Source organism: Bombyx mori, chromosome 3, assembly GCF_030269925.1.
Source record: "Bombyx mori chromosome 3, ASM3026992v2".
NCBI classification, from domain to species: Eukaryota; Metazoa; Arthropoda; class Insecta; order Lepidoptera; family Bombycidae; genus Bombyx; species Bombyx mori.
The window spans coordinates 7,309,485-7,335,994 of record NC_085109.1 but is presented as its reverse complement, the minus strand read 5'-3'; the positions used below and the strand labels follow the sequence as shown (position 1 = coordinate 7,335,994).

The window sequence follows — 26,510 nt, the reverse complement described above, 5'->3', positions numbered from 1 at the left end:
ACAAAAGACCTCGATATTTGGGTACCTCACGAGCTCATTGAAAGAAACCTAATGAACCATATACTCATTTGTGATTCTTTATTACGACGTAATAAAACCGATTCGTTTTTGAAGAAGCTGATAACTGGTGATCAAAAGTGGATCACGTACGATAAGAACGTGCGAAAAGATCGTGGTCAAAGGCCGGTCAGGCTTCACAGACTGTGGCGAAACCCAGGTTAACTCGCAATAAGGTGATGCTGTATGTGTGAGATTGGATTGAGATTCATTATGAGCTGACGGTGTTACCACCGTAACAGCTCGATTCGCCTCGAAGGCTCCGTCGGCTGGGCGTCCTTGGGGTGAGCCGCGCCGTCTGATTGTAGTGTTGACTGCGGTAGCCCCCCTACCTCATCTGGGTTCTGACCTCGGAGGGGATCGGACGTCGGGTGTAAGAGTGCAGGGGAGTCGTTTAGTGGGTGGGTCCTAAAATCCTTGGGCCCGCGGTCTGCTCACAACACCATGCAGATCGTTGAGTCTCACATACCCCGCGCGCCTCTTATGCGCGGGGACCTCGTAGAAGGTTCGGCCCCCGGCCCGGAAAAAAAAAGGGCAAAATCATCAGGTTTGAGCCCCGTGAGCTCATTTACTAGTTAAGGCGACGCTGATATAGTCTCTCAAGGCTATTCAGCTTAGGTAGAAAAAAAAACTAACCTAAATTGCTTTTTTTTCCTACCTATTCTCTGGTACCTTCTTCCGATGAGAGACTCAGAGCGCGAAATTGCTTGTACCAAGTTCCACGCCTAGCTTTTTTCGTACCGTACAACTTCGTTTGGCCTAAATAAATACTCGCATCAAGTGCTGCGGCCATGGCAGGATCAAATACTGTAGACAGATACAATTTTTCTAAGGAAATAAGTACCCAACAAGTGTTCATAAACGACTTATACGATGAAAGAATAAGAAGCGTAATAAAATGAAACTTGCTTAATTCATAAACTTGCGTAGTTACAGTGATGGCCGACATCCTATTTGGTTCAAAGAGTGAGATAGTCGTACAATAAAAGTGGGGATAACGAGCAAAAAAAAATCTTCCATCGAGCAAGCTACTTTGCTTGGTAGACCAATAATAATTAACTTACGAAAACAATGAGGCTCGTAGCATTAGATGATGCCCTAATCATCCTACCTACTACTCTAAAAAATAAATTGGGGATTAGGTGTTAAAACAAACTAAGAATTTCGAACACTTTTCGATCGAAAACTTACTTGCCGAATCCCAATTATTGTGAATTCCACGAATAACCGATTGAATCATTATTTTTTTTGTGAAACCCTTTCAATATTATTGACAAGTGGTTTTAACAGCGAATACCTAAACACCGTAGGTACAAAAACAATAAGTATTGTTTTGTGTGTTTTTGATTATGGAACAAAAACGTTAACTAACAAAAACATTGGTCGGTAGGTTCGGTGACGCAAATCGGTTATGAGCATGGCGTTACATCGTTTATCGCAACACTCCATTTTACAACATACATAGCGCACGTGCCGCATTACATTTGTGAATGCGGAAAAAGCACGTAGGTTAGACTATACAATGATTAGTACTCTACCTTCTGGTACAATCATTGTCATTGAAACATAATAAAAATATTATTAGCTTAAAGTATGTATAACGATTTTTAGTTAATAAATTATTTCAATATAGTATTTTCTTCGGATTTCGCGAATCTTATATATGTATATAAAGACAACTATTTTTACGATTGAGGGGTTTTAGTGAAGGGTGGGGCAACCGTTGTATGAAGGTTGGGGCAACCGTTGTCTGAAGGGTGAGGCAGCCGTTGTTAAGTTAATAAAAAATGCTATGCAATAGCTTTACCGCGGCAGTTCCCGAGTGCCACACTTTTTTTTTAAAATTAGAAACATTGGTACCGGCCTGCAGGATTCGAACAAAGGCACAGTCGCATCGACTGCACCGGGCGACTTATCCGCGAGATCACGACGACTTCAAATATAATTATAGTTCATCTAAACTATCCGACTACACTCACTAGTTAATTCTACAGTCTACTTCAAAAAATAATGAGACTGACTAAGGTTAAGAATATGGTCACGTTTTTAAGATCATGGTATCAGAAAAAACAAGGTTTATTGTTAGGTTTATCTTGAACTTAGATTCATATTTTCGTGTAGTTTATGGTCATGGAAGATAGTATCTGGGAGTACGCATTGAAGCAGTAAACGTTGTTTAAATTTTGCAACTCGCAAAAATGTAACATGGAAGAAATGAAATAATAGTTTGGATATAAGTAGGTATGTCATCATCATATTTTATAATATCATCTGTGATTTGAATATATATTTTTTTAAATCTCAAAATTTAATCAAGAAATATATTTCTTATTTTTAATGCATAGATTCATATATATATATATTTTTTTTTATTTTTTTATTTTTTATTGCTTAGGTGGGTGGACATACTCACAGCCCACCTGATGTTAAGTGGTTACTGGAGCCCATAGACATCACAACGTAAATGCGCCACCCACCTTGAGATATAAGCTCTAAGGTCTCAAGTTTAGTTACAACGGCTGCCCCACCCTTCAAACCGAAACGCATTACTGCTTCACGGCAGAAATAGGCAGGGTGGTGGTACCTACCCGCGCGGACTCACAAGAGGTCCTACCACCAGTAATTACGCAAATTATAATTTTGCGGGTTTTCATTTTTATTACACGATGTTATTCCTTCACCGTGGAAGTCAATCATGAACATTTGTTTAGTACGTATTTCATTAGAAAAATTGGTACCAGCCTGAGATTCGAACATCGGTGCATCGCGCTCAACACGAATGCACCGGATGTCTTATCCGTTAGGCCACGACGACTTCTATATATAGGCAAATAAATACTTACTATCAAAATTAAACTGGTAAAATCAAATGAAAAGTAATTTCTGTAAAAATGAAATAAAAAATTGCTAGTAAAAGTCGATCAGGGGCCAAAAGTCAAAAATAATACGAGTATAATTTTATAGTCGTATTTAATGTAGACCTTTGGAAAGGGTCCGTTTTTCTTAATTATTGATTATAGATACTTTAATTTTATGATCCAAGTGCAACGTTTCCGACACTATAAAAAAAACAAAATAGCTAATGGTTAAAGAAAACAGGTCAGTAATAAAATACTGAGAAAACTGAATCCGACAAAGCACTAAGAAGGGTTCCGTAGTAGATATTAAACTTGAAAATAAAGTAAACAATTATTTACTTTGTTCTTGTAGCAAATTTGTGTTTCGAGATAGGCATTAAAACTCTGACTTGGAAACCAATATTTATACAACAAAAGACTCAGTTCCATTGAGCCTTAAAAAATATTATTTTCCATTATTTTTTTTTGGAATAAACATTCACACCATATCGTACGCAGTCTTCGTGAAGGCAAAATTGAAAAAGCTTGTTCATATGCCTTCAATCAATGAGCCATTTATCTTGAACTTTTAGAACGTTTAATTGTTGGTATACTTTACAGAGTCTCTCAGCTCAATGTGCCTCCTCTAACATCTTCCATTGTTGTCTATTTTTAGCAACTCTCTTCCAGTCATATGCCTTGTGAGGAAGTAAAAAGACGATACCAGTGCAATATGAAACAAAAACCGCAAAGAGCACAAAAAACCTTGTTTAGATAATTTCCATCGAATTAAACGTTGTTTCTCTGACGTAATGTGGTTTTATGATCTCAACGCTTCATTGAGTAAACTATATAGCCACAGCCGTATTACTTGTGTTTGTTTAGAACAGTGGCCCCATATTTTTTTCTATTCTATTCTATTCTATCAGCCCATGAACGTCCACTGCTGGGCATAGGCCTCCCCCAAGCCTCGCCACAAAGACCGGTCCTGCGCTGCCTGCATCCAGCGGATCCCCGCGAACCTCAATAGGTCGTCGGTCCACCTTGTGGGAGGCCTACCCACGCTACGTGGCCCCATATAGACAAGTAATTTTTCAAATGGCTAATAATTTTTTTTAGGAAATTTTGAGAATAAGAAACCCAAGAAATTAATATTGTCAGAAACTCTAATCTACGAAATTAATAATATAAAACAAATTAAATACCTTTACAGTATACGGACATAGCCATTCTATTCCTCTTGATGAATCTTACTCTATTAAATTCCAAAATAAAATATATCGTTAATTAACGATAAAAAGTATCGTTAATTGACTATTTACTGTTTTTAGTGTTTACAATAGAATAATTGCATTAAGATAAATTTTCCTACCACTCTGTAAACATCGTTTGAAGAAAAACATGTCATATCCATGTACTTGGTTGGTATCATTCTCTCATTAATTCTACAATTATTTATTGATCTAATTTATAAGGTAGGTACATAAATAGCATTGCGCGTATTTTCATTAAAGAAATTAACAAAAAATAGACATTTTTAGTATAAACTCAAATTCATATTTTTTCGCTTCATAATTATCATTTTTCATATAATTAATGAATTAAGAAATAAAACTTGGCTTAAAGGTCTGATTACCAGGCCATCAAAAAATATCAATTTTTCAATTTTAGGAAAATTTTGGCGGGAATGCGCGAAGTGAAGTTGTGTGATTTGTTTTATTTTGTCAATTTAGTGTTTCTTCAGGTTTAAATGTGTAATAACGGTGGTTTTTTAACTGTTTAGTATCTGTGAAAGTGCACAAATGTGGGAAAATGAAACAAAGTCGCTGAACGTAACTTCTCGGGATTCTCTAAAAAGTCCACTGAAAAAATCTCGGTAAATGACCACCTTTTTTTTTAAATCTTACCTAGCTGAGAGCCTTGAGAGGCTATTTCAGCGTTACCCTAACTAATAGTTGAGCTCACGGGGCTCAAACCTGACGAAGTTGCTAACACGAACCCTAGCAAGAGCCGTGCTTCGCAGAATCTACTACCGGATGGGAAATGCGACCCACTGAGAGGATCCGCCGAGAAACTCAGTGGGCTGTAACTGAGGGTTAATTTACTTGTTGAGCCCTTCGTCGCATGATCATCATTTCACTGAGATTATATTTTATCTCATCTCGTCTCGTCTCGTCTCATCTCATCTCATTTCCTCTCATTTCATTTTATTTCGTTTTCAATTCATGCCATGTTTCATATTAATCTACTTCATTTCATTATATCATTTTTCATATAAAAAAAGTTTTCATAAAAATTAAAATAAGACTTGTCCTAACGGTCTTAGTTACCAGGTCATAAAATCCATTAAAAAAAATTAAAAGAAAGGAAACCAAAAGACGCGCAAAATACAAAGTTCATAGCGATAATACAATGATTTTGCATGGAACATTACATATTGTTCTAAGATAAGGATAAAAACGCGATATGCTAAGCCATTTTATATCGTGTTCACATGCAAGTAAGTTAAAGTTATTTTATTTTGTTTATTTTGTAATAGTCACCTTAGAGCATCGCGGTCTGTTTTTCGACCTTTGATCGCTTCTCCCCACTTCAGATATTTTACCATTGTGACTAATAAACGTCTCAGTGTTTACTTGAGATCAACGACGATACTTTTTAAGTGATAATGTTACTTGGCAGATTAAGCCAATTGGTATTTCGAAGATCATTTTGCGTATCTCAAAAATTAAACGGCAGCATGGGTATCGACGGAAATACAATCTTAGCTGAAAGTTTGAAGAAACAGGTATGTAAGCAATTGTTATTTGGTTTAATATATGTATTCATACTTTTGGCATAAACATTAAACCCACTCATATAGGTGCCTTCTTATTTTTTTCTTAATTGGAAACATCACAAATTAGATATTATTTTCAAGTGTTAAAAACTATGCAGATCAAATAGGGACCATTTTAATTTCGAATACATACCTACGTTATTCACATTATTGAAGATTCTCAGAATTATCATGATTGATTGGTCATTATATATTAATTACACATACCTTTCAAAACACATTTCACATTAATTATTAATTTTTATTCAAACGTTAATCTTCAAACAAATAATACAAAGAGAAATACCTAAGAGGGCAAAAAGGACATTAAAGGCCCCTATCTAATAGGGAAACTAAACAAATCAGCATTTCAAGAAAGTTAGAAATCATCAAGACTAATTAATTAGGGTCCAAACTTATTCACTCACTCAATTTATTCACGCTTAACGTAATCATAAATCCTAAATATCACTATAAACATAATGACTAATTTTGGGCTTCAATGGTTACTATATAATATATAAATCTAAGATATATCTAACTAGTTTATAAATCTCATTATACAGAATTATAATCAAAGAACGAAAATATTTAAAAAAAGATGGTAATACTTTCCACAGGGTGTTGAATATGTATTTGGGATAGTTGGGATACCAGTCATTGAAACAGCAATGGCTTTCCAATCAGCTGGTCTAAAGTATATTGGTATGCGCAATGAACAAGCTGCCTGCTATGCTGCGCAAGCTACAGGCTATCTAACAGGTTAGTGCAACATCAAATAATCACTAATAATCTGACATCATAAATCGGTATACTTTTATGAATAAAAAAACAAATATGGTATACAATATTTACACTACGCTGTACACGTTATTTATATGGTATAAATAATAAGCCAAACCGTGAATGGTCTAACTAAACTTCTCTAGAGAAATTAAAGATTCTGTTGAGGCTGTCAGAATTAGATAGAAATATGATAAATGTTCTTACCATGTTTGTTAAATTAACAATTATACCCAAATGTATTTATTACTCTACCAATAAATGCTTTATAAAATACTGATAATATAATTTGCTATATTTACTAAGGAAATTAAACCCAACTAGAATGTAAAACAAAGAAATGTAATAAAGGTAAATTGTATCTTACTCTAAGAGTATAAACCATGTTGATTTTACACTTTTCACAACAAAACAAAAAAGAATTTGCATACAATATTATGTACATATGTATTTAATTTCACACATAATGATAACATGTTTTTAAAGATGAAGAAATATTTGAGTACAAAACAAGTATGAAGTCGTCATGGCCTAAAGGATAAGGCGTCCGGTGCATTCGTGTGTAGCGATGCACCGGTGTTCGAATCCCGCAGGCGGGTACTAATTTTTTCTAATGAAATACGTACTCAACAAATGTGAAGTCGTCGTGGCCTAAAGGATAAGACGTCCGGTGCATTCGTGTGTAGCGATGCACCGGTGTTCGAATCCCGCAGGCGGGTACCAATTTTTCTAATGAAATACGTACTCAACAAATGTTCACGATTGACTTCCACGGTGAAGGAATAACATCGTGTAATAAAAATCAAACCCGCAAAATTATAATTTGCGTAATCACTGGTGGTAGGACCTCTTGGGAGTCCGCACGGGTAGATACCACCACCCCGCCTATTTCCGCCGTGAAGCAGTAATGCGTTTCGGTTCGAAGGGTGGGGTAGCCGTTGTAACTATACTGAGAGCTTAAAACTTATATCTCGAGGTGGGTGGCGCGTTTACGTTGTAGATGTCTATGGGCTCCAGTAACCACTTAATACCAGGTGGGCTGTGAGCTCTTCCACCTATTTTTTTGTGGATAGGTTGACAAGCTTTTGGCCTACCTGGAATAAAGTGGTTACAGGAGTCCATAGATACAAACGGCCCATTTTGAGACATTATAAAAGTTTCAACTTAACTGGGCTTAAAATTAAACTAATAAAAAATTCATAAAACTAAAGTTAAAAACACAACTTTACTAAATGGATATTTATACTGTGTCCAGTAATGGAAACATGGTTGTAGTTCTCCATGTCCTAACCCATGCATCAGCCCGCTGAGTTTCTCGCCGGGTCTTCTCAGTGGGTCGCGATTCCCATCCGGTAGTAGATTCATTCGCGAAGTAATTGCTCTTGAGTTGTTGGGTCTCCTTCGGAGGCGCTCGGGCAATTGTTAGCAAATCCCACCCCTCCTGGCTGAGCCTTTGCTCGCCCACATGTCCTGGTGAAACTGGAAAGGCCTCCGGGCTACCAGTAATCTTTCAATCATAAAAAAAAAAAAGTTATCCATGCTAAGTTTATTAGTTATTTAAAAATGTATAATTTAAAATGTTGTCTGTTACCTAAATTGCATGACTTTTCTTTTCAGTGGTGAAACTGCATTGCAAATCAATGGCAGAGTAATGATGGCTTGAAAGTGCTTATAAAGATCTAAATATGCGAATTAAAAATTATTTGATTTTAATGAACCTGTTAGTGTAATAGGAATGTTTCCTTTTTTTTAGGTAAGCCAGGTGTTTGTTTAGTGGTATCAGGGCCGGGACTACTTCACTGCATCGGGGGAATGGCCAATGCTCAAGTAAACTGTTGGCCATTGGTTGTTATAGCTGGCTCGTGTCCTGAAGATCATGAAGCTATTGGTGGCTTCCAGGAATGGCCTCAGGTATGAGACATAAAGTTTATGATTAGGCACAAATGCTGGCTTTTACATTAGCATATTTTATTGTGCCATTAATTGCCAATCCATTAAGGCTGAAGCCATCACTAGATCATCTATATGTAATACATTATTTTATTATACAGATTTCTAATATAAAATTGTGGTATTTTGGTGACCTCAAACTGCGTTTTTTGTTGAAGTAGTTTGATACTAGGGACGAGTTCCCACGGTGCTGCCTTGTTTGGGTTTAATTCTCATTGTAATTTTATGTACATATTAATAAACTTGTTTTCTTTTAAATACTGAAAAAGACCATTTTTACAAGCCTGATCAAAGTTCAATATTTTATTAACATTTTTTTAGATTTGTGTAATCGGTTTATTGCTATAAAGTCACAGAAGATAAGATAAATAACAACATAAGTTACTATTAACCTTTGAAGATTATATTTAAGATAAGATCCCCGATAATTAGTCAATAGTTGCTTTACAGGGGTCGAAATCCTTATTAAGGTTACATTTTAAACATTTGTTTAGTAATATTTTTATTTCAAAGATGGGTGAACGACCTCGCGCCATTAGTGGGATGTTGCTCACCCAAACTGAAGGCCATTACCCACCCACCTTGTGACATAAGGTCCAAGTCTCAATTGAATTGTATGACGGTTGTTCCATTATACCAAAACTATTACAATTTCACTCCTCTATTCGCACTCTGTGCTTATAAAGAATTATTACTAAACTTTTTCCTCGCGTATTATTGTCTAAAAAGACAAATGTTTATTTGATGTCGATATTAAACGGTAGGCAGCGGCTTGGCTCTGCCCCTGGCATTGCTGAAGTCCATGGGCGACGGTAACCACTCACCATCAGGTGGGCCGTATGCTCGTCTGCCTACAAGGGCAATAAAAAAATAATAATACATCAAGCGTGTAATTTATCCGATCGAATTGAAATTTGCCACAATTGCCATAGATCGTTGTGACGGTTTCCCTAACTTATATATTATATTATTATATGGCACTAATTCTTGACTCACTACAGCCTAGGTAAAATCTACTGGTGGTAGGACCTCTTGTGAGTCCGCGCGGGCGGGTACCACCGCCCTGCCTATTTGCAATAAATAATCCATGATTACATAGTACATCTATACTAATCATATATAAATGTACAATGGTTTTTACGGATGATCCCTTATAACTACTGGACCATGCATCTGATTAACTTGGAACTTGGTATCCATGTAGAAAATACACGTACTTAATGGATAGGCTAATATTTATATGAGTGTTGGACTCCCTTAACCAGTTGCGGGGGCGTTAATGATGTGGGGTTGAGAAATAATAATGTTAATTTTAAATGCCCAGCGAAGCGGACGAGTACAACTAGTACGTGGGTACATCTAGTATTTAATAAGAGTGAGATAAAATGCAACATCTTGCCTGGGGTTTTACTAGTTGATTAATGAACTCTATTTTTTGTGAACAGGTGGATTCTAGTCGCATGTACTGCAAGTATGCAGCCCGGCCGCCCTCCCCCCGTCTGATCCCCCAACACGTGGAGAAAGCTGTGCGACTTGCATTAGCCGGCCGTCCCGGAGTATCATATTTGGACATGCCCGGTACTCTGTTAATGGTAAATGTTCGAATTTAAATATGTATTTCTATTAGAAACTAGCTTTTAGACGCGGCCTCATATTAATGTATTACAGAAAAAAGGCATCCCTAGAGAGTAGGGTCTAGTGTTTTTTTTTTCTAGATGGAAATCAATTTATAATATCCTTTTCTGTAGGCATGAGTATGTATGTCCTATATATATGAAAAGTTGATGATTGAGTAGTCGTAACAGATAATCAAACTCGTTGCCGCATTTATAATATTCCATAATAATCATATTTAACATGATTAAAATTTAATAAACAAAATCATTTTCTAAGCTAAAACTTACTGAAATTTGCCTTTAATTGTAACAATTATATTGTTTCAGGCAGAAGTGGACGAAGGCAAAGTACCACTAGACTACTACAGCGCAGACACGGTTAAACTGGCTCATCCCGATCCAGCGTTAGTAGATCAAGCGGCAGAATTACTTTCCAAAGCAGAAAGACCCCTGATCATAGTGGGCAAAGGCGCCGCATACGGCAAGGCCGAAGAGGCGATACGAAAACTAGTGGAAAACACAAAATTACCTTTCTTGCCCACACCAATGGGTTAGTAAAATTGATTAAAAACATCAAATTGCCAAAAATAATTATCAAATAAATAAATAAACGTTTATTAAGATCGAACGATTTCCGGTTAGAAACGAACACATTCAATTTTTTCATGAAGAATTTATAATGACTATGTTGAAAGTGTTTTTCAACTGTATTCGATTTAGATTGCATCTTGGGAAATGATAATTATTTTAAAATGTATATGTGCTTATGTGTGTTTTTACCTGTTGGGTTTTGATAAAACTTTACAATTTAATACACAACACTTAAGCTATAATATAATATAGGTTTTGAATTTTAAATTCAATTTTATAATCTTCAAATTCATTCTTACAAACATCAAATTCAATTTCTCTTCCAAACTTAGATTTTTTTTTTATTATCTTTTAAAATTAACAAAAATAAAAACAAAAAAGAAGATGCAGAAAATACATGTCAATTTAATGTCTTCCAGTCATGTATTATTTCTAGAATATCTACAAAACTGAATTTGATATTTACAAAATTAAAATTGATGTTTATAAAATGAAATTTGATATTTATAAAATTTATTTGATGTTTTCGATAGAGTTGATGGGGTTATACTGGTACAATAAATCATTGATTTTCCAAAATAGGTAAAGGAGTGGTAGCTGACGAATCTGAGTACTGTGTATCAACTGCGCGTACACAAGCTCTACTGAAAGCTGATGTCATACTACTTCTTGGGGCTAGAATGAATTGGATGCTGCACTTTGGACAACCGCCGAGATATGCGCCCGACGTTAAAATTATTCAGGTCCATAACAAGTGGTTTTGATTTCACGTATGTACGTAACGTATATAATGAAATGGTTTCCAATTAGTGAGGGTATCGCCATAACATGAATTAGACTTGTTACATCACATATAGGCAGATAAAACGGGGTAGCTTTGATTACGTCTGACGTCATTTGAGGGTAACATTAACGACAAGCAAAGCATATCAACTAATGCCCAACGATGAATCACATGACGTCATGCCTTGTGATTGGCGTATTGTTCTGTTCGACAATAAAACCTGTATTAGTTTCCGATTCCTATACTCTAACCCAATTACGAAGTCCCATGAGACATATTATGTTATTGTGTGTGTGAATTAATTGTATAATCATTTAGATTGATTGTGTATTTTTCAAATGATGTTTACGACCGTGAACAAAAAATTATTATTATTTCAAATTATGCGAAAGGTAGAGTTACGTTTTAAGAAGTGTCAAAAGGGATTTTGTAATTGGAATAGAGTATAACTGCAACCTTCGGACTGTCGGTCAATCGAATGATAAAACCCGTTTCGTGGAAGAACTTCCCGTTGTCGTTTCCTATGGTATATTCTTATCTAGCCTTTCTCGGGCTATCTTTTGACCAAAAAGCATCTCGTTGTAGTTAAAGTGCCGGATTTCCACTATCCCAATGGAATTTTATTTTTGCTTGCCTATGTTAGTTAACTCGAGCGGTTATCTAACTTCACCGAATATGTAGGCGAGCTGACGGACTTAGACTGGGCAATTTGCTAACACTAGCCCTAGCAATAGTAGTGCTTCGCTGAATCAGCGTTAAGGTCGTGGTAAATCTACGTTCCTACGTCCTCTCGTACCACGGCTGTCTGCAATACATAAGCGGCACTGAAAATTTCGGGAATTAACGAAGTGACACAACATTACTATTTAAAACTGTATTTATTGCTTTTCGAAGTATTCTCCGCGAATTTTGACACATTTTTCCATACGATGGAACCAATCATTGAAGCAACCATTCCATTCGGAAGTTGGGGTCTCCAAAATGGCCGTTTTGTAGGCGTCCACAGCTTCAAGTGATGAAAATCTCTGTCCTTGCAATTTATTCTTTATTTTAGGGAAAGTATAGAAATCATTAGGGCTTAGGTCGGGGCTGTACGGCGGATGGTCTAATAATTCTATGTTTTCTTGCTCTAAAAACTCTTTTGTTCTGTGCGCGGTGTGAGAACTCGCATTGTCGTGATGGAGGATGATGCGGCGGTTGCAGTTCTCTTTACGGAGTTCAGAAACGACCTGTGGCAAACAAATGCTAGCATACCATTCTGCATTAACCGTTCTTTGTCCCTCAAGAGGAATAGTCGTAACATGGCCGGTTTTGGAAACAAACGTGGCTACTATTTTTTTTTGCAACGCTCCGTGAACGAACAATTTTTGTTGGCTTTAACTCATTTTCGAACACCCAAACTCGTGACTGGTTTTTTGTTTCGGGTTCGTACGCGTATATCCAGGATTCGTCACCTGATACAATGTTGTATACAGCATTTGAGGATCCTGCGTGGAATCTTTCGAGAGTTCTGACGCACCAAGTAACGCGAGCCGCTTTTTGCTCTTCACAGAGCGAATGCGGTATCCATCGGGAAAACAACTTTTTTACACCTAATTGTTCATGAAAGATTATTTGTATTTGACTCATGCCAATGTCTAAAGTTGCCTGAATTTCGCGGTATGTCACATGTCGATCTTCCTCAATCAGCTTACGCACAGCATCAACCTTTTCTTGGGTGACTGCAGTTTTTGGACGACCTTGACGGTATCATCACTGAGCTTGACACGTCCACGTTGAAACTCAGCAAACCAGCGATAAATTGTGGTTTTGGATGGGGCTTCATCACCAAATGCAGAAATCATCCGGTCAACACACTGTTTTTGTGTTAAACCACTTCGAAAGTCATAATAAATCATCGCTCTTGAATTTTCTCGAGTCAATTCCATTTTCTCAACGACTAAACAAGTTTGACAAGACCGAGAATCTTTTTTTAAATAAATAAATGGTATTCGATTTTTAAAACCAAGGAGTTTTCAATTAAAAAGATTTTAATATGACAGGAACAGTGGAAATATTCCATTCCCGATACTTTTAGTGCAGCCCTCGTAATACAGTTGATGTTGTCTCCCAACAATGTATTAAGGCTTTTATTGACAAATAAACTGAAATTCCTTTTTTTTTTCCTACCTAAGCTGATAGCCCTACCGGCTATGTCAGCGTAACCCTAACTTTAGTAAGTGAGCTCACGGGGCTCAAACCTGACGATGTTGCTAACACGAACCCTAGCAAGAGCCGTGCTTCGCAGAATCTACCACCGGATCGGAAACGCGACCCACTGAGAAGATCCGGCGAGAAACTCAGTGGGCTGTGTCTGAGAGTTAATTTACTCGTCGAGCCCTTCGTCGCAAGCGACGGGTTCGACGAGAACGGTGACCGGTGCTTGAAGTACCTAAAAGCACCGTTAGTGGATCGGGAGGATCCGAGATGACGTGTTTTGGGCGACGTCGACTGCTTTCCATTCTGTCCGCAGGATCGGGAATGTAGTTACCGGCGGCCACGATGAGAGGGTTCTCGTGTCGTGCCGCTTTATCGAAGTGGTGAAATTCCACTGACATTAGATAAACACTAAGATTAAAATTAATATTATTTTATTTCATTGTGATATCCTTTCTCTGTAATTAGGCATGATAAAAAAATATTTGCTTACACAGGTCGAAATATCTCCTGAAGAATTTCACAACAGCAAGAAATCAGAATTAGCAGTACACTCAGACATTAGACCTTTTACAGAAGCTCTTGTAAAAAGGTTGTCCGAAAGGAAGTTCTCATTGCAACCTCAAAACAACAGTTGGTGGCAGGGACTGAAACAGAAACAAAAAGCAAACACCGAATTTGTAGAGGTATGTTAAAATTTATATTTTATCTTTGTCATACAATTCCTAAATAGGTAATAAAATTTATGCTGAATTAAAACTACCTTTCGGTATAATCTCGTTATTTTTTATTGCCTTTATAGTATTTCCGTCAATTCGAATAATTTTCATGACTCCTTTAATTTTTTTGATAGCTGAGTGAAACCAATATTTGAATGATTCGAAACTATTCGAATTCGGAACTAAAGATATGTCAATATATTATTGCGTTACTAACCAGTGTTGTCGACATTTTCTTTGTAAATTTAGGAAGCATTATATATATATATATATATATATATATATATATATATAATAGAAAATTGGGAACCATACTAGATTGTTATTGTTATGCTTTACAAAATTTGAATTTTAATAGGCTCAAGCAAGCAGCACTGCAGTACCACTGAACTACTACACTGTTTTCAAAACAGTTCAACAAGGCATTCCAAAAGATTCAATCATTGTCAGCGAAGGAGCGAATACCATGGATATTGGCCGAGGTTTATTGCTCAACAATCATCCGAGACACAGGCTAGATGCTGGTACATTTGGCACTATGGGGGTGAGTTTTTGTTGAGGAATAGACTAGGAAAATTTTAATTTGCATTAAACTTTCAAATATGAAAGTACATATTCCTAAATTACCATAAAACCTGTAAGTATGTATATGTCCAAAGTGAATTGTGTAATCACAATCTCTCGTTATCAAAATTTTCGTTTTGTGTATAGGTAGGACCTGGCTTCGCTATTGCAGCAGCAATGTGGTGCCGAGACTATGCACCTGGTAAACGTGTCATTTGTGTTGAAGGAGACTCTGCTTTTGGCTTCTCAGGTTGGTTGGTTCCCTAATATGTAGTAGCATTACGAGCGATATAATTTACTCCTTGTTTGCTCGGTGATTTTAGGAGGGTGTGCAATTAAAAATCCTTTGTGGTATCCAACAACCCCAATGCTAAGTTTTACAACTCTAAAATTTGTTATTTTCAAATGCGAACAAGTCGTTCAACACATATTTTATTCACATTACCTCCCAAAAATTCTTTGAGAAAGTGGCACAACATGCTCACTAAATTTCTCAACAGTTCTTCTTTCTTAGATCCCTGTGAGCTTGCCCACCTAGCCAGAAGGGTGAAGCCAGAAAAGCCCTAAAGGCTACTGGCATATATGTAGGAAAAAAGTGTATCAATTATTGACATCAAGTTTTCTGTAAGGTTGTAGTTAGTACATCTATTTTATCTATTACAGCTTAGTCCTGTTTATATTCTTAAAGTCAGTGTTTTAAGAGCAAGCTAGTGATTGAGGAAAATTGCAATTCAACTTAAAAATAAACTACGCCGATCTCATAAAACATTCTAATTTCTTCAGGCATGGAAATAGAGACAATGTTCCGGTACAAGTTACCTGTAATTATAATCATAGTAAACAATAATGGAATTTACAATGGGTTTGATAAAGAAGTAATGGCAGATATTCAATCTGGCGGCGATGTTACTCAGTGGTATGTTTAATTTTATATTTTTTGCTTTAAATTCTGAGAACTAATTAAATTGAGTATTTTCAATTAGTTTGACAATAAATCGTATCCCCTTATTATTTAAAGTTGATGACCTGTGTTTAGTTACATGTATTAATTTTTTCAGTACACCACCCACGGCTCTCAGTGGTGAAGTACGATACGAAAAGATGATGGAACTATTCGGCGAGACTGGTCATCTTTGTCGGACAGTCGAGGACATTAAAGAAGCAATTAAAACGGCCACAGCTGTTACTGATAAACCGAGTATCATCAACATCTTGATTGACCCACAGGCTAATAGGAAACCCCAAACGTTCAACTGGCTTACAGAATCCAAACTTTAAAAGAAAAAATTATATTTAGATTAAATGCTTTGGTACAGGGTTTTTTGTCGCATTTAATGTTGTTGAAACTGTACTTCCTAATTTAGGTTGTATTGCATCAGTTTCTTTATTTTTGTTGTACAAGGCAGATTCTTTTTTTTTTATATTAAATATTTTTGTAGTTTTATTTGAGAAAGTAATTTTATGCTATTAGTGTATAAGAGGACAAATAATAACCAATTCATTTGATAATCTTTAATCAAATTACATTTAGTTATTGTGGTCACATTGTATTGTTGTTGTATAATTATTATAATGAACTTAAAAATATATTAAATACATAATTTGTATGTTTTATAAACTAAATCCCTGTATTTCACTTAACTCTTGGAGGCAAATGAATCCTATTGTGTCGGTTGTCGAAAGCAACTTAATATGAGTCTGTGTTCACATCTTGCTGAGACAGCCAATCAAGAAGTTTTCTATCACAGTTTGTGCTGAAAGAAAAAAAACTTTGCTTTATTTCAAATATAAATTAATCACATTCACTTATTAAATAAGATTTATTTTTTTGTTTAAAAAACAAAAAATTTAACAAACTCTTGATGTTGAATGATTACAGGACCTAATAGACAAAAACTAAATGCCGCCACCCACCTTTGAAACATAAGTTCCAAGTCTCGGTCTATTGTACAAAGTACAAGTACATTGGTACAAACCAGAATGATTTACTGCTTTGTGGCAGAAATATACAGGGTGGTGGTGGTATCTACTTGTGCTGGCTCACAAGATTCCCTAGCATCAGTAGTAAAGTTAGTTTGAACATTCTCAAAACATTAGTGCTAAAAACTGATGTGGTGATAATTGATAATGATAATGTGAACTGATATGGTGACTAATAATTATGACACACAAACCAGATCCATAGACCATGTAAGTACAATAATTAATTCCAACTACAACAAGACATAGACATCTGATTATTACAATTTTAGTATAACTTACCCAGTTTGCAATTATTAGTAGTTGTCAAAGTGTAAGCATCTTGATCATAATCATTGGTTAAAGTGAGATCTGCTCCTCTGATAAGGAGCTCATTACAAGTATAAGGAAAATCAGCTGCAGCTGCATACATTAATGCAGTACTACCAGACTGTAACAAAGTAATTATTCATGACAGAAACCAAAATCAATGGCAACAGATTTAAATTGATGAAGCTATGTGGCCTATTTGTGGTGTAGAACATGATTTATTCTTACTTGCTTGTAATACCAAAGTGTATAAAATGGTGAATTATAATTTATAAACATGATATATATTATTTCATAATAAATTCCTTTCATTTTCTTATATAAATATAATTCATTCTTAGCTGCTCACACAGGTTATAGTCATCTCAGCAAAACATGTAATACTTTTTTACACTAGCTATTGAAATTTAAGAACTATAAACCCAACTCACTTTTGAACCATGTATACAATTTATTTTATAACCATAACAAAAAATTATGGTTTGATCAAGGGATGAGCCAAGGTTGGAAGTCTTCAACCTTTGTACAAACTGGTCTCAGAAGTTTACATTACTGTAGACCAGAAGTGAGCAACCTTCTTAATCAATGGGCCAATGTAAATTTTTTTTTTTTTTGTCAGCACGCACATTAATTCTATTAATAATTTACGAAACTTTATTTATAATAAATATTAGAATAAAAAAATATAAAACAACAAAAAAAGGAAAGGTTTCTTAAACGAAATTTAATGCAAGATGAAAACAAACAAAAAAAGAATAGAAACAGGAATTTACTTGGAATTTTTATTGGGAAATTTGACTGTTTTTTCGATACAAGCTGATCAATATCAGCCAGAATGGATGAGGTAGCTACACTTACACAGCTTTCTAATCGTCCATCACTCTGTCTTGATTGGGGGCCTTTTTGATTCATTTCATGGTTGAAAATAATTGTTCGCAAACATTGGTACTTCCAAACAGAGACATCATTTTCTTTACTTTACTATCATTTTATTATAAATAATTTTCTAATAATATATTGATGGGAGAAAGTTGATAAAATAAATTCAATTTTAGAAATGCATGGTCGGGCACAAGCGGCCCACAGGCTGCATGTTGCACATCCTTGCTGTAGACCATTATAATATTCAAAATCAATTTTTTTTATTAAATTTCTCAGTTACTCAGAGTAGTTGAAAGACGATCTTAACATACTACATTTGATCCTCATTTATGTGGTCATTATGTTGTACAGGATGAGAGGATTGTTCATGTGGACTATCTCAATTATTAACGTGTATAATTCTGACATTAGCAAATATTTAAAATAAACCAATTTTACATTTCTTGAGGCAGTAGGAAATAATACAAAATATAATACTACTTACATCATCTTGTATGTCAGCATCAGCCCCTTCATTTAACAGAAACTTCACAACCTCATGGTGCCCTCCAGCTGCAGCCAGATGTAGAGCAGTCTCACCTTCTGGACCCCGCATGTTAACATTGGCACCACACCTATTTTATTCCATTAAGTTATTTCAACAGTAAGAGAAGGATTTCATCAATTTTCAGTCAGTTATTCATTTGACCTAGTTTCGATAAAATGAATCTAGTAACACTACACAAAGAGAACAAAGGACTTGTCAATATTCACCATACGAGGTCCTGGCAGCTGTTTAGTTGGCCATAACTAGCTGCCCAGTGCAGCGCCGTGAGACCATGCTCATCCGTGATGTCGACATACTGCTCCAGTTTCAAATCGTCACGAGTGATTTCTCCACGGCCTGCCTTCGCGTGCAGGCTGTAATCCGGCTGGGGTAGCTCCGGAACTCGCGCCTGCGTATTACCTACAAAAGCGTCCTTGAAAAAATTATCCGTATCACGGCGTTATCAATAATCAATAACATCACTAAAAACTCGACGAATTTATTTTAAACTTAAACACAGTTATCACCTCGCTGCAGGTTAGTTAAAGCAGTGCATTGCACCGATTTATAAGGTGTGAATGCACTCTTCCGGACACCATTTAAATTAGGCGCCCACCGCTGATATCCTCCACTACCACTTTTGCTGCTGTCTTGACTTCCAGAATCAAATTCGTATTTAAAACTGTCCACATTATCTTGTTTCTCTTGCTTAATGTCGATGTTCTTCCCTTCGTGTTTCAAAGAAACGGCCTCTTCCATTTTATTTTTATCCAATACCTAAGTATTTAGTATTTATTTAGTTTGTGGACAAGTTAGTTGAAATCTAAAGTCGATGTCACAATGACGTGCTTTCATTTCGATGCAAAATACGAAAGAATCACATCGAACTGCCTAATCTTTTATTATCAGTATTATAATTTAGTGATTCTTCAGGTTTAAATGCGTAATCACGGTGGTGTATTGTTTAAAATCAAAAAATTAAACAAAGCCGCTGAATGTGGCTTCTTGAGATCATCCAAAAATACCACTGAAAATTCTTAGTAAATAACCACCAATTTATTGGGACTTTATTTCATCCCACCTCATCTTATTACATTTAATATCATTTTAATTGTTTACAGTCTCAAATAAATCAACTTTATTCAATTTCATATATTTTAATTTTTCACTATTATTTTTCATTTAATCTATACTTCTATACTAATATTATAAAGAGGAAAGATTTGTTCGTTTGTTTGTTTGTTTCGAATAGGCTCCGAAACTACTGGACCGATTTGAAAAATTCTTTTTCCATTAGAAGCCGACATTGTCCCTGATGAACATAGGCTCTGAAATAAGAGAAAACCTTTACTGAATATAAGGTTTTAATAAGCTAAAATTAACAGTAAAATTTGCTTTGATTACATTAGATACATTGACAATTATCGAATAAAACAGATTGACAATGACGTCAACTTATGGCTGATAATTTCAACTAAGAAGTTTACATCATTCTCCCGCACTATTTTAAAATATAATCTTTCAAAAATCCTGGCGTTTTATGGATGCGACCAGATCTACGAAGTGTTGGCTCCGGCGGTGGTGATGATGGTAATTCTGTCTCTAGCTCTCTGCTATTATCAAGTACCACAGGTCCCGTTTCATTAGATGAAGGAATCTCCAAGTTTTGGTCTTCTGTTTCCGGAAGTGGTTCTGCGACGTTATGATAATTAATAGTGTGTTCATTATCTATTCACAGATCTACCCTTTCTGAACCCAATGGTGCTAGATGACGATTCGACACTGTTGTTTCTCGGCCATCTGGAAGCCGAATGTATGAAAAGTCAGGATTGCTGTGTATCAATTCAACCTCTTCTACTAATGGCTGATATTTATTTGTACGATTAAATTTCTTCATCAAGACTTGTCCAGAATTTGTAAGCCACGATGGAACAGAAGTGCCGTTAGTAGATCTTCGAGGGTGTCTAAACATTCTTTCATGTGGAGTGCAATTTATGGTTGTACACAGTAATGATCGAATTGAATGTAAGGCTTGTGGTAATACTTGTTCCCAATTTTCTACCGAAAGATTCTTCGTCTTCAGGGCCAAAAGAATCGTTCTCCAAAGAGTAGAATTCAATTTTTCTACTTGACCGTTACCTTGAGGGTTATAAGCTGTAGTTCTACTAGTGGCAATACCTCGAACATGTAAAAATTCCTGTACTTCAGCAGAAAGAAATGCTGTTCCGCGATCTGAATGAACGTAAGAAGGCATGCCAAATATCATAAACAAGTTGTTAAGATGTTTAATCACTGTTTTCGAGCTTACATCTGAGCATGGGAATGCAAACGGGAAACGTGAAAATTCGTCAATCACGGTAAGTATGAATTTGTTATTATTATTTGTTGGAACTGGTCCTTTAAAATCTATGCTAAGGCGTTCAAAAGCAGCCGTCGCTTTAACAAGTTTCCTCTGATCATCAAAGGTATTTCGGAAGAATCTAGGTTTTATTTCAGAGCAGGTTCGACAAGATTTTGTCATTGTTCTGACTTCTTCAATAGAATAGGGAAGGTTTTTAGAGCGAACCCAGTGAAACATTCATGTTACCCCTGGATGACAAAGAGCCTCATGCAGCGAGAAAAGTTTTGCAGTACGTGTTTCTACAGTGGCACAAACTCGGGATAGTGCATCAGCAGCATAGTTCTCTTTCCCCGGTCTGTATATAATATCGTATTTGAAAGCAGCAAGTTCCAGTCGCCATCTTTGAATCTTTTCATTCTTTATCTTACTTGAATGTTTCATATTAAACATAAAAGAAACCGAGCGTTGGTCAGTTACCAACTTAAAGTGTCTACCAATAAGGAAATGTCTCCATTTCTTCAATGATTCCACAATGGCGTACGCTTCTTTTTCAATGGCGGAATGGTTTTGTTCGCTTGAATTTAACGTTCTTGAGAAAAACGCCACTGGTCTAGAATTTTGCGTAAGTACTGCTGCAATGGAATGATCGGAAGCGTCAGTTTCCACTGTAAAAGGTATATTTTCATCAATTGCATGTATAGAAGACTTTGCGATATCATTTTTCAAGCTTTCGAAACATTTAATTTGCTCGCTTGTGAGTGGAAAAATCGTCGTATTAGCAAGTGAGTGGAACGGTTCAGAAAATTTTGGAATCCACTTAGAATAATGTGCGAACATGCCGAGTGTCCTTCTTAAGGTCGGTAAATCGCTTGGTGGAGGTAAATTAATCAGTGGCTTGAGTCGCTCATTGTCAGGTTTAATTATGTGGTTTTGAATATTATAGCCTAGAATATTAATTGACTTTTGAGAAAATTTGCATTTTTGTATACTCAGTGTTAAACCGTATTTCTTTGCGGCATTCATAAAACTTTCTAAGTTATGATCGTGTTCTTCAAGAGTACGGCCAGAAATAGTTATATCATCAAGATACGCATATGTGTTTTGAAGCTTCTCTTTTCTTATAATCCAATCGATTGTTCGCTGGAAGCTCGAAACACCATTTGTTACTCCAAAAAGAATACGCCTGAATTGGTACAAATTTCCCAGTGCTTCAAAAGCGGTAAATTTCCTTTCTTCGGGTAGTATAGGTACTTGATGGTACGCGTTTTTCAGGTCTATTAGGCTGAAAAATGTATTCTTTGCCACTTTCGAAACTAAGTCCTCAATGTTTGGTAAAGGGTACGCGTCGAGTTCTGTGTAACGATTAATTGTCTGAGAGTAATCAATTACAAGGCGTTTTTTATGAGTTTCGCTTTTTGTTATTAGTACTTGGGCCCTCCACGGTGATTTACTTTCTTCAATCACGCCCTCTGCTATAAGGTTTCTGATTTCTTCTTTAATAAATTCACTATCCTCTTTGTTGTGCCTTCGAGACTTTATAGCAATAGGTTTGCAGTTGGGAGATACATTCGCAAAAAGCGGTACAGCTGGTACTGATGCTTCAGCTACGTTACATACTTGAAGTGGATGTTTTGGCCCACCGAAAGAGAACTCTAGCGATGAATGTTCTATTATTAAATTGAAATAAGAGAAAACCTTTACTGAATATAAGGTTTTAATAAGCTAAAATTAACAGTAAAATTTGCTTTGATTACATTAGATACATTGACAATTATCGAATAAAACAGATTGACAATGACGTCAACTTATGGCTGATAATTTCAACTAAGAAGTTTACATCATTCTCCTTTTTTTTAATTTTTTTTTTTTTTGTTTCATGTTTGTTTTAATGTTTCCGAAGCGAAGCGAGGGCGGGTCGCTAGTAATAATATTATAAAGAGGAAAGATTTGTTTGTTTGTTTCGAATAGGCTCCGAAACTACTGGACCGATTTGAAAAATTCTTTTTCCATTAGAAGCCGACATTGTCCCTGATGAACATAGGCTACTTTTTTTAATATTTTTGTTTTTTTTTTGTTTTCATGTGTGTTTTAATGTTTCCGAAGCGAAGCGAGGGCGGGTCGCTAGAAGAAAATATAAAAGATTGGGGCAGTGATGTCGAACGTCATAGAGCGAAATCGGTAGACTTGCCAGCTAAAATCGGTATATTTGTATTATTTTGTACCCAAAATCGGTATTTGTCAAAAAATATACAATATTCAATCAAATTCATTTATTTATTGAAAAAAAAAACCTTACAGACTAATTTGTAACAATCATATTTAAGAATAATTATTTTTTTATACCAATATTGTTGGCCATAGGCAACTATGACTGCAGAGTCATCGTCGAATTAATTTCAATATCATAACAATTAGCTGTATTAAAGAGTCGTTTTGCATGTAATAGACCAGTGATTGATTCAGTAGACAGCCTATTTCCTTAAGAACTTTAAGAAGTATCGAAGTAGTTTTGCCAATTTTAACATTTTTTGGATGAATAATGTCTAAAAGTGTCAAATCGGTAGAAAAATCGGGAGAATTTGTGAAGTCGTCGTGACTCGTGGTCTAACGGATAGGACGTCCGGCGCATTCGTGTTGAGCGATGCACCGGTGTTCGAATCTCAGGCTGTACCAATTTTTCTAATGAAATACGTACACGAAAAATGTTCACGATTGACTTCCACGGTGAAGGAATAACATTCTGCAAAAACAGAAATCGTGTACGAATCCGATTCTTTCGAAGACGATTGTCTTAATTTTTTTTTGTTCTAATACTTCACGTATCAACTCTCTAGCAAAATATGTTAGTGTTTTTCTGGTTGTTCGAAGGTTTTCCAAATTTAATGGTTTCTGGTGGATTTCGATACAACAATTTGGAGATTCGTTAAATTATAGTCGATACCAATGGTAACACTGCTTATTTCTGGTAGAAATTGAGGTGATCTAAAGTTTTAAAATTTGAACGGTAGGTAGGTACGTTTTATGTGCTTTAAATTAAACATTTTACAATTATTTATCCCAAACACTACGTTTCAGTACGTTATTATAATTAAGTATGGCTCAATTGCAACAATTACAACAAGATTTACAAAATGAACTAATAACTACTAACCAACTGCTCCATTTAATGTAAGTACAAAAATACAATTTGATTTTTGGCCAAATACGGTCAAAAGACCGTTTTTAAATGAATAATGTTAATACCAATTGCACCAGAAAACATTAAAAAGTTCGTTTTGAAAGTTAGAAGAGCAAAAAAAGTTATGAAAAACTTTATTGAACTTTATTAAACTTCAAAGTTAAATCATTTTTAATGTTCTAAAAATAAATTTATTACAATAAGTGAGCCTACTGTTACGGTGACAATTGTTTTATGCTGATGGAAAATAAAATTTCTCCAATCTTCAAATATTCATAGTACTGTTCAATATTGGAAGGAACTTACTGCCTGTTATGACGGACTCTACGAATGCTCTTAGAAATGTGAACAAAATAATTTTTATATTTAACGAAAATCATGTATTGTAATACTTAATGTACATTAGAATTATATTAGAATATTCAATTTATTTAGTGTGATTAACTGGTAAAGAATTCCTTAGCCATTAAATCCGTCAATGTATCAATAAATATAAAGTGAAATAAACAAATAAAAGTTACATAATCTACATCAAAGACCTGAGACCAATGTAGTGCCCACATGCAACCACAACTCCTAAGCCCTAAGCATTCATTCAAAATGGAATAGATACAAATGTGATAAGTTCATTCAAAGTGCTGAGGCCGCCATCCCCTAACACCTTACACCCGTGTGCAATGCATAATCTGCACCATAGTTAAAGCTGCTTCTGATTTATACATATACAAAGTGGAGACTGTGATTCTGCATTATAGTTACTGAAAACACAGACAATACAAGAACACAGACTGTATATTAAATGTTTTAAGCAAAGACACTGCTTTTGACCTGGAATCTAAGCCCATACCCATTTTTTGACAGACTTAGTGGTGCAGTAGTTAGCGCGCCTGACTATGGCACTAAGGTTTGTGGGTTCGTTGCCTACACAAGGCTAACATTGTGTGATGAACTCTTTTTTTGGTGTTTTTTGTTTGAATATTTATTATCTGTATTTTTAAATATTCAAACATTTTATAAATATGTTTATCAGTCTCTAGTACCCATAACAAAGGGAATCCGAAATTGGGGCCAGATGACTGTGCACAATTTCTTCCTATATATTTATTACTTACCTACTTATATACCCTCTGGTACAGTATTCAGAATGACCACCCATTAGACTGACAAAATTATGAATTCATTTATTTTCAGAAAGCTATGACTCAATATTTTATTCCACATATACTCATATTATAGAAGCACAAAATAGGGGTAATTTATACCAGATCTAGATCAAGTTTTTGAAGATTTGTTCTCTAAAATCATACTGAACATAACTGGTGGGTAGTCAAATAGTAAAAAGGAAATCAGGAGGCGCTCTGTCACTTTATACATAACCGAAAGAACAATAATTACTCAATATGCCACACTGGATAGTTATGAACTTCAAATACATTTTTTCCATGGTGAAGGAATAACACCGTGTAATAAAATGAAACCCTCAAAACTATAATTTACATAATTACTGGTGGTAGGACCTCTTGTGAGTCCGCTCGGGTAGGTACCACCACCCTGCCTATTTCTGTCGTGAAGCAGTAATGCCTTTCGGTTTGAAGGGTGAGGCAGCAGTTGTAACTATTCTGAGACCTTATAACTCTTATCTCATGGTGGCGGCATTTATATTGTAGATGTCTATGGGCTCCAGTTACAACTTAACAGCAGGTGAGCTGTGAGCTCGTCCATCCATCTAAGCATTCTAATTTTCTGTATTGTAATATACTGAAATAATTTAATAAGATATATGTACAGTACCTGTTAAAAGTATAAGTCTTCAAGTTTTAATCAATCTTTTTATGGTGAACACAGAGTTTTGTCAGATGGACAGTACCGAGCCCTAGATTATACTTATGGAAACATTAGAACAATAGCTGATGAATCTATTGCTCTAACATGATGAAAAGTTAACCAAACTCTTTACTCTCTCAGATGCTATAGATATGATTTTGATAAAAGTGCTAAATTGCTGCTTGCAGACATGACATGCTCTGAATACCTGATACATAGTATGATGCTCTCTGACTAGAGAATATTTATTTGTAATTTATTTTAGTGGAAATGAGCTGCAACAAATCATTTGCTTAACAAGTTCTGGAGGGGAGATTGAAAAAAATATCAAGAAGGTATTTTGAAGAATCAGTAATGCTTTTATGTATTTATGCAAATAAATAATAATAAAGATAATTCGTAATATAGAAGGTTATGTAAAAATGAAATGTTGTTGAAATTAATTTTGGCAATGCCACAAAAAATTTTTGGTTTCTTTTATTGCGCAGATGGGTGAATGAGCGCACAGTCCACCTGGTGTTAGTGAGATGCTGGAGACCATAGAAATTACAACAT

At 35.5% G+C, this 26,510-nt stretch overlaps 2 protein-coding genes across 4 annotated transcripts; one reads left to right on the top strand and one right to left on the bottom strand.

Annotated features, from left to right (window-relative positions):
- The first annotated feature begins 4,566 nt into the window (after positions 1-4,566).
- On the top strand, positions 4,567-16,538 carry LOC692884 (2-hydroxyphytanoyl-CoA lyase). Of its 3 annotated transcripts, none has more exons than XM_062674225.1 (12): positions 4,567-4,770; positions 5,577-5,682; positions 6,333-6,474; positions 8,249-8,406; positions 9,891-10,037; positions 10,389-10,611; positions 11,235-11,395; positions 14,130-14,318; positions 14,710-14,895; positions 15,063-15,165; positions 15,699-15,831; positions 15,974-16,538. In XM_062674225.1, exons 1-12 carry the CDS (start codon positions 4,697-4,699, stop codon positions 16,191-16,193), a joined length of 1,842 nt encoding a protein of 613 aa, XP_062530209.1. In that variant the 5' UTR covers positions 4,567-4,696; the 3' UTR covers positions 16,194-16,538.
- On the bottom strand, positions 16,413-19,633 carry LOC101740517 (DNA-binding protein RFXANK). The gene is made up of 5 exons (XM_004931739.5): positions 19,140-19,633; positions 18,840-19,032; positions 18,571-18,700; positions 17,178-17,325; positions 16,413-16,669 (listed from the first exon to the last, which is right to left on the bottom strand). Exons 1-5 carry the CDS (start codon positions 19,369-19,371, stop codon positions 16,620-16,622), a joined length of 753 nt encoding a protein of 250 aa, XP_004931796.2. The 5' UTR covers positions 19,372-19,633; the 3' UTR covers positions 16,413-16,619.
- Between the last annotated feature and the right edge of the window lie 6,877 nt (positions 19,634-26,510).